The following is a 9,355-nucleotide window of genomic DNA, read 5'->3' as shown; positions in this document are numbered from 1 at the left end:
CTTATGTCCCTACCATAGAGTCGTAGATCATTTGCCTCGGGATACACTTAATCATAAATCTTTTGTTGTGTATCTTGAGGCAAATGATCAATTCTGTGATAGGGACGCATAAGGGGGCGTGTGTCAGAGAGAGGGGGAGGGGAGGGCGTCATATTATCATGACACTAAAGATTAATATGATTCTTTTTTATCGACCTAAAATTAAATCCATAAAACAAACACTAGTCTTAAAATTTCTTACTTTTAATTTGATTGGGGAGTGATGATCAAGAGACAGATGAGTGAGACTCCTTATGATGGGCTCAGGAATGAGTTTGAAGCCCATTAAGAATCATGCCAGCCTCATTGGTGATCTCCACCATTTTCTTAGTCAAAAGTCCAAGTGTCCAACATTACCCTCACAAGAATTCTTTTGGAATGGCATGGCCTTCTCATCTTCCTCCATCAAAACCTCTGTGATCTCACTCATCCTTCTCTTCTCTCTCCTCTTCTTCCTAATCTCCCCTCACCACTTTCCCAATAAACCCCTCACAAGCTCAATAATTCCCCACAGATCCCTCCTCAACTCCTCCTCCTCTCCTTCTTGTTCATCAATCCTTCAAACCCCACCTCACCAACGCTGTTCCTTCTCTCTAACCCACTGTAATGGAGACTCCAATGGCCTCTTCAACTACACTTCTCTCCATTTCTGCTTCTTCAAAGAAAACCCATTTCTCTCAACCCCTTCAATCGCTCTCATTCTCCTTCTACAGTTCTATTTTCTCGTCAAAACTGCTCAAGATCGATTCTCTGTCGTTGTTACAAAGCTAGCAACCCATCTCAATCTCTCCCCAAGTATGGGTGCAGTGACTCTTCTTGCACTTGGTAATGGTGCGCCCGATGTTTTCGCTTCGGTTGCTGCGGTCCGTGGTGGGCACCCAAGGACTGGACTTGGTGCAATTCTCTCGGCTGGGACCTTTGTTTCTGCGTTTGTTGTTGGTTTTGTTGCAATTTATGCTGCCCCTTTCGCAGTCGATCCGGCACCATTTGTGAGGGATGTGTTCTTCTATTTGACAGCGGCGCTATCGTTGTTCTATGTGTATCTTAGTGCGGAAATATTTCTTTGGCAGGCAATTGGGTTTGTTGGGTTTTATGTGTTTTTTGTTGGGCTTGTGTTTTGGATGGATGTTGGGGTGAAGGAGGAGGGAGAGGAGAAGATGGGATAGAGATGGCGGTCGATCCGGCACCATTTGTGAGGGATGTGTTCTTCTATTTGACAGCGGCGCTATCGTTGTTCTATGTGTATCTTAGTGCGGAAATATTTCTTTGGCAGGCAATTGGGTTTGTTGGGTTTTATGTGTTTTTTGTTGGGCTTGTGTTTTGGATGGATGTTGGGGTGGAAGGAGGAGGGAGAGGAGAAGATGGGATAGAGATGGGTATCTTGGGGGAAGGTCAGAAGGGTTTAAAGGAATTGAATTGCGATTACGGAGAACGATTAGGAACTATGGAGGATATAAAATCTGGTAATGGGTTTTGTGGAATTCTTGGAAAGGTATGTTTGAAATGAAGCATTGGTTTTCTTTAAATTAAATTTTACATTTTAAGTTAATTGGTATTAAATGATGATTGGTTATTCTTTATATTCCATTAGAATGCATTTTTTTGTTCAATGCTTTGAAAGGTATGTTGGAGTTTGGATGTGGATTTTTAAAATTTTTGTTTGTAACACGAAACTTGAGATTGTGTTTCATTGGCCATTGTTTGAATATTTACCTCAGTTAAATGTTAGAGAATATTTACCTCTGTGAGCTGAAGAGGAATGGTGGTCTTGGGATTAGGGGCTTTAGAGTGGCCAACATGGCTTTGTTAGGGAAGTGGTTGTGGAGGTACAATGCTGAAAATTCTAGTCCTTGGAAAAGGATCATTAGAGTGAGTATGGGGAAAAGTGCAGTGGGTGGGAAAGTCAGGAAGTCAAGTCTTTGTACGGGTGTAGTGTGTGGAGATGTATTATGAAGATTGGGCCGGATTTCAGGAAGTGGGTAAAATCTAAGGTGGGGAAGGGTGATAGGATTAGATTTTGGGAGGATTGGTGGTGTAGTGGCTTAGCTCTCTGTCTCTTCAAAGAAGGGGTTGCCTTGTGCTGCTTTCTTGAATCTTAAGGGAAACGACCGTGTGTGGGACTTGGGTTTCATGAGGGATTTTAATGATTGAGAATTTTAGGATTTGATAGACCTAACGACTCAACTTGATTAGGCCCATTGAGATTCCTCGAGAGATGAAGGAAGGCAGTGAACTTTAACTAGAGGAAAAATCTTCTCTGTTAAATCTTTCTCCTCAGGGATGGCAACTACTTCTTGATCTCTTGTTCATTTCCCTGCTGCTTTTATTTGGGGTTTGAAGGCTCCCTCCAAGGTGAGTTTTTTCACTTGGCTAGCTGTGTTAAATAAGCTTCCCACTCTTGATCTCTTGATTCATAGAGGTTTTGTGACTCCTAATTTTTGTTTCCTTTGTAATTCGTTTGGTGAATTAGTGGACCACATCTTAATTCATTGCAAGCTCTGTTACTTTATTTGATCTCATTTCTTCGGCCTTATCAAGGTCTTCTGGGTGGTCCCAAACACGGTATTGCCTTTTTTTTTTTTTTTTTTCTCCTGAGTTGGGATACTAGGCTGTTTTCGGGGAGAAAGAAAACCTTGTGGAAATTTCTACCTTTAGCCACTACTTGAGGGTTATGGTTGGAGAGGAACAAGAGAGTTTTCAAAGGAGAAGAATCATCACTCCAGGAGCTCGTGCTAAAGACTATGGGGTTGTTTTTTTGTGTGCAAATTATGCTCCGATTTTAAGGCTGTTTTCTTTGAGGATTTTGTGTTTAGATGGGACTATTTGTGATAGTTAGGTTTCTCCTTTTCTTTGGTTGGTCACCTCGACCACCTTTTGTTTCTCTTCTCTTCAATAAAATTTATACTTATCAACAACAACAAAAAAAAAACTGCTGAATTTATGAGTTAAATGGGGGATAGTTCCTTCACTTTTTGTTGTTTGAATTAAATTAGATGATAATGCATTAGGGTTGATCCCTTTTAGTTACTATCTCATAGTAACTATACGGTTCAATTGTGATTGATACCACACAACATAATAATTGATTTCAACAATTGGTCATGATTTGGAGGTTAAATTTAGAAGGTAAGTCTCAATAACATCATCAATAAATTTAGATGTTTGGTAGAGGATGACTATTGTCTTTGTTCTCCATTACAATTTTAGACTTTGTGGAGGAAACTTATAGTGGTAAAATATGGTGTCAATTGTTCGGGTTAGGAGAGTGGTCCATACAAGTTGTCTTATGGAGGGAGTGTGGAAAGGTATATTGAAAATTTAAGAGGAGTAAGATAACAAAGTTGGAAGAGGTAATAATATCAGGCTGTAGGAGGATAGGTGGTGTGGGGAAAGATCGTTAAAAGGAGTTTCCAAATATTTTTGTTATGTTGACAAGAAGAAGTTTCTGATTCAGTTGGAAGTTGCTTGGGTGTTTTCTCAATTTCGTTATTAATTTTTGTTGCAACTGGTACATTACTGCTTTGTCCTCGAGAGGGTGCAACTTATGGGGGTTACCCCTTTTCTCTATTTTTGGGGCATCTAGAAGGAAAGGAATCCAAGGATGTTTGAGAGGAAAGAAGAGGATTTCCAAAGAACTAATTTTACTATTTAGGCCCTTCTATTTCCCTGCTCGTCTCTTTTCAAAGATTGTAGGTGGTCTATTTGAAGACCTGGTTTTTAGATGGGATTCAATTTTTAGGGACTCATAACTCATTCTCATCTTTCTAGTGATGTTAAATTATCTTCTCTTCAATAAATTTATACTTATCAACAGAAAAAAAAAAAAAAAAACTGCTGAATTTATGAGTTAAATGGGGGATAGTTCCTTCACTTTTTGTTGTTTGAATTAAATTAGATGATAATGCATTAGGGTTGATCCCTTTTAGTTATTATCTCATAATAACTATACGGTTCAATTGTGATTGATACCACACAACATAATAATCGATTTCAACAATTGGTCATGATTTGGAGGTTAAATTTAGAAGGTAAGTCTCAATAACATCATCAATAAATTTAGATGTTTGGTAGAGGATGACTATTGTCTTTGTTCTCCATTACAATTTTAGACTTTGTGGAGGAAACTTATAGTGGTAAAATATGGTGTCAATTGTTCGGGTTAGGAGAGTGGTCCATACAAGTTGTCTTATGGAGGGAGTGTGGAAAGGTATATTGAAAATTTAGAGGAGTAAGATAACAAAGTTGGAAAGAGGTAATAATATCAGGCTGTAGGAGGATAGTAGTGTGGGGAAAGATCGTTAAAAGGAGTTTCCAAATATTTTTGTTATGTTGGACAGGAAGAAGTTTCTGATTCAGTTTGAAGTTGCTTGGGTTCCCTTCATTTTATTCAATATATCACTTATCAAAAAGAAAAAACATTTTACTTGATGTGGTCCCCGTAGACTTTAGACTACGGATTTTTTCTTTACTTTGTTAGACCTCTTTATTTGATGCTATGAGATTCAAGGAGATGCAAGAAGTCAGAATGAGCAAGTTATCAAGTTCCCTGCTCGTCTCTTTTCAAAGATTGTAGGTGGTCTATTTGAAGACCTCTGGTTTTTAGATGGGATTCAATTTTTAGGGACTCATAACTCATTCTCATCTTTCTAGTGATGTTAATTATTAGTCTTTTGTCATGTTTTCTTAGACTACGGATTTTTTCTTTACTTTGTTAATGACCTCTTTATTTGATGCTATGAGATTCAAGGAGATGCAAGAAGTCAGAATGAGCAAGTTATCAAGTTTTAAAACACTTTTGTAAAAGGCCACGCGAAGAATAGTGTTGATTCGCGTTACCGCGGCTCTTTGAATCACACCTAAACGCGAATGGGCGAGCGAATCAGCTTTGTGATCGACTCTTTGGATCGCGTTAACGCGAATCGCCGAGTCGACTTCTCACCGATTCGAACGACGACCGATGGCCATGAATGTTGAAAACAAAGCGTTTTAGGACGGCATACTTCGATCACCTGCTACCTCTCTTTCCCCTACCGCATTAGGTGGCTCATTCGTACATAAGAGACTTTCCTTTCATACGATGCCTGCTTCTATCCCTTGACTCGCCGCCTTCTCGCTATTTAATTCGATTGTGGTTGACATCTAGCTTCCCTTGAATCATACTACCGGTTGTCCCACCTCGGAAAGAGAAGATGAAAGAAATGTCGTATCACGGGGAGAAGAAATCAAAAAATAAGGGCTGAAAATATCTTGAAGCCCACTCAACGCAGTCGGGTTTGAATGGCCAAAGCCTTGAAGGGGATGACGGATTTTCAGGTCCGGCATGACCCAACAGACAAGCTTTATCCCACAATGATATGGAAAATATCTCCCATATCATTCGATGAAAGGGTGACGAATATCTCGCACCACGAACACCAGGTGAAGAATCCTTCAATGGTCCTCAAAAATAGGGAGGCTGGATGGGCTAGAATCCTCTCTCAAGCTCCATTCAAAATGGGCAATCTTAGAGTAGTGGTGCAGAAGAGACACTGTGCATGTCCATAACGTCCTCGACATCGCACAACTTTTTGGACCCTCCTGCTCGTACTTCCCTTACAGAAGGGGGGGCATTTTTCACTCGGGACTCTTAAGGGCAAATATCACTCCAAGATTTCCATTGGAAAACTTAATTAAGCATCTCCAAGGATAGTTGCAGGACGCTAACGGTCCTCTATGATCATTTAACTTTCAACCCCCTCCTTCCTTGGGTTAATTTCCATGCTCCCATATGTATAAATTATATGCATTAGGGATTGTCATCGTATTTAATAGTGGCTAAGGTAGTTATGTTAGTGTAAGCAAAATACTAGAAACTATTAACCTTTTTTGGCGTTCCTCTGCTCACTTTTGTTGAGAACTTTTTCTCATACAAATTTTGTGAGATGAGCTTCCCTCGGACATCCATATTGATGTAGACCAAGATCAACATGTGCTGAGTCAATTTCAAAATAATTTCATGTGGCTTATCATGAACTAATTTTATGATAAGTGACTCTTGTGACCTTATAATAATTATACCTTACCATCATTTTAAAGACCTGTAAGTCATATACGAAGGTAAGGAAAGGCTTGATTTCTAGATAAATCTGGCATAAAAGTTAACCTTGCAGTGTGAAGTTAAAGAATTTGAACTTATCACAGATTCACAGTACTCTTAATACCAATTGGCTAGTCAACAAAAGGCCTGAAATAGCATACGCGGTCAACTGATTAATATGTATGGTTTGAAGGTTGGATTTGTGCTGTAAACCTTTGAGGCTAATTTCTTACTTTGAAGGAAATATAGAACTTGCATTTTGTGCAAATTGTCATTTAAAAAAAAAATTGCAATACATGGAAGGAAAGTAACAAGCCGATAAGTATCACTCTTCGAAGCAGATGCTTATAGGTCATTAGAGTGATACAATTGTAGGATTCGAATCAAATTGTACCAAAAACGAATTGGTGCGCGAATCATATTTAGGCATGCATCTTATGATTGATATTTGAATTGTACTGCGAACTGTAAACCATAAGCAGTGTTTTAAAAGGTTTAAAACCTTTGGGCTTGGACTCATAGCTCAGTTGGTCGATATATTGTAATGCAACTTTGAGGTTTAACCACCCACCACCGCCACCACTCACACACACCCAAAAAAAAAAAAAGATCTGTTGGAAATTTTTTTTTCTAGATGTTGCATATTTTTATAGAACACTATAAAGGAAATGAGGTATGCTCCTTGTATCAAAACATCATATTCTTGAAAGATGGAAGGATTTATTATTTTGATAACTGAAATTTTATTAAAAAAAAGATGGAAGGATAATAAAATACCAATTGAATTTTTTATATTCATCAGGCATTATAGATGGCACTAACAAAGAGAGAGTGACTCAAGTAGGGAAAGAGAGAGATTGAGTCATCGTTTCCTTCTTTATTGGATAAAACAATACTTTTGGATCAGCAGATTGATTTTAGTCGGTTGTTTCTTTTTTCTTCTGAACTTGTCTTTTTTTTTTTTTTTTGGTAAGCAAAGGTCTTTGTGTATCAATATTAGTGGTGTATGTAGACTATGGAAAAACATAAAAAATGTGCATATTTTGATTTTTTTTAATGCATATTTTAACTTTTTGGATATTATCCTTTTCTCCCAATTTTATGAGGAAATCTTCTTAGAGCCTTTTGAATCCAATCTCATGCCTTAAGTTATGACCCAATTTGATTCTAATGACATTGCTTTGGTGAAAGGTCATTGAGAGGACCAAAGCTTTCTTTTGGTCACCCCATCCTCGAGCAATGCAAGGGTCTCAGTCAGTTTTGTAACTCTTTTTGGAAAATCATCGTCTAGGGTTTCTCCTTTTAGGGTTATTAGAAGATAATTCAGGATTTTCTACTATTAATTTATATGATTTCTAAAAGATCAAAAAAGTAGCTTTCATCTCTTTGATAGGTTATGCTGTTAAAGTTGTCCCTAATTGTTTGCTCCTACTGCTAATGCAGATTTCAAGATTGTGGGAGGTTCCAGTCTCAACTCTTCTAAATCTTACAATCCCACGGACCAAACCTTCTGAATGGAACAGATTCTACACGTCAACCAACATTGCCCTATGCCCTCTAGCCCTCTTATACTCATGCAACTCATTCATCCCATTGAACCACGATATCATATTTCTTCTTCCTCACACCCATTTCCCTCTCTGGTCCGTAGTACTCTTCGCAAGCTCATCTCTCGCACTAGTACACTACATGGTTGAAAAGGATCCCCCTGAAACTGAGCAAATGCCAGCTGTACTCGTTGCTTTTATAATGAGTGTGTTTTGGATATCCACTGTAGCGGGAGAACTCATGGACTGCTTAGCAGCAGTCGGAATCATTCTAGAATTGCCTCCAGCGCTTCTTGGGCTGACAGTACTTGCTTGGGGAAACTCAGTTGGGGATCTTGTTGCTGATGTGGCGGTTGCTAAGGCGGGCCAGCCTGCAATGGCAATGGCGGGTTGCTTTCGCGGGGCCCATGTTCAACATGCTTGTTGGGTTGGGTACTGCATTGGTGATACAAACAGTTGATGTGTATCCCACGGCTTATACGCTTCAGTTCCACGTGAGTATCGTGGTATACGCTTCAGTTCTTGTTGAGTATCGTTGGTGATGGGGTTGTTTGTTGGTTCTTGAGTTGATGTTATGGGGGTTCCAACTTTGGGGAGGTTTCGGGTTCCAAGGTTTTGGGGATTCTGCCTTGTTGGCCTCTATATTGTTTTTATGACAGTAAGCTTAATAATTGCCAAGTTTTCAAGGTAATCGTTTGGCGAAATGGGTCTATTGGGATTATTAAAGCATCTTTAATTGTAGCCCTCATGTGAATCAGAAAGCCGTGCACATTTGGTTGTAAGAGTGTCTTTGAACGCTACCCTTGATGGGCATTCTTCAAGTATCCTGTTTTTGCGATCTTATGATCCTTGGTTCAGAAGCGAATAACACAATGGCTCGGCTGGCTAAGCAAGGATTAGACATGGGGGGCATGTTTTGGATCTGAAATTTTTTTTTTTCTTACCAATTGTAATATTTTTTCTTGATTGACAATGAAACAAGTAATAATTTGAATTCTTAAGAAATATATGACACAGGGAAATTCTTATTTGCTGATTCTCAACTTATTTTGAACTGTTAACTATCATATAATTTGAGAGCTACTTTTGGCATCCCAACTTTTACTTATTATACTCCAATTTCTTAAATTATTTATCACACCCTACTTAATGATTAAAACAAGCAAACCCTTACAAAGGTTTGGCTCAAATTATTCTCTCAAACATTATAACACTGGTCAAACAATTTCTACGAACTTAGTCAATCAAAGACTTAAAACTAAGAGAGCTGCTATTGCCACACCATCTTTTACTAATGCCACACCAATTCCCATGTAAATCACCTAAGAATTGCACACGATTGGTGTGGCGTTAGTAAAAGTTGATGCCGCAATAGTAACACTCAACAAAATTAAAAGCACCACCCCATGGAGGGTCCGGGTCCTCAGGGAAGGGGTACTCCTTGGGCTATAATAGCCCATCAAGGATTGGGCTGGTTCATCAGATTAATGATCTGGAATCTGGATCAGTGAGTGGGCCTGAAGCATGTAGCTTGGATACCACCAATTCCATGTATTTATGATAGAGAACTTCAATTGCCACATCAATTTTTTCTTATATGATACAATTAATAAAACTATATATGAAACACCAAATAAGGATAAAAACACACTAAAAAAAAGAGGCACCCTCTCTGTTTTTTTTTTTTTTTTCC

At 38.7% G+C, this 9,355-nt stretch overlaps 1 protein-coding gene across 1 annotated transcript; it reads left to right on the top strand.

The window, feature by feature from the left end:
• The first annotated feature begins 204 nt into the window (after positions 1 to 204).
• CAX11 (cation exchanger 11) lies at positions 205 to 8,695 on the top strand. The gene is given in 5 exon segments (XM_086450861.1): positions 205 to 1,208; positions 1,211 to 1,531; positions 7,559 to 8,056; positions 8,058 to 8,196; positions 8,229 to 8,695. Coding segments are annotated over 5 exon segments (1,995 nt in total). The 5' UTR covers positions 205 to 296; the 3' UTR covers positions 8,354 to 8,695.
• The last annotated feature ends 660 nt before the right edge of the window (positions 8,696 to 9,355 follow it).

The sequence above is a fragment of the Akebia trifoliata genome, chromosome 8 (genome assembly GCF_017979445.1).
Source record: "Akebia trifoliata isolate Shusen 1 chromosome 8, ASM1797944v1, whole genome shotgun sequence".
Taxonomy (NCBI): domain Eukaryota; kingdom Viridiplantae; phylum Streptophyta; class Magnoliopsida; order Ranunculales; family Lardizabalaceae; genus Akebia; species Akebia trifoliata.
This window is presented reverse-complemented; position numbering and strand designations above follow the sequence as displayed.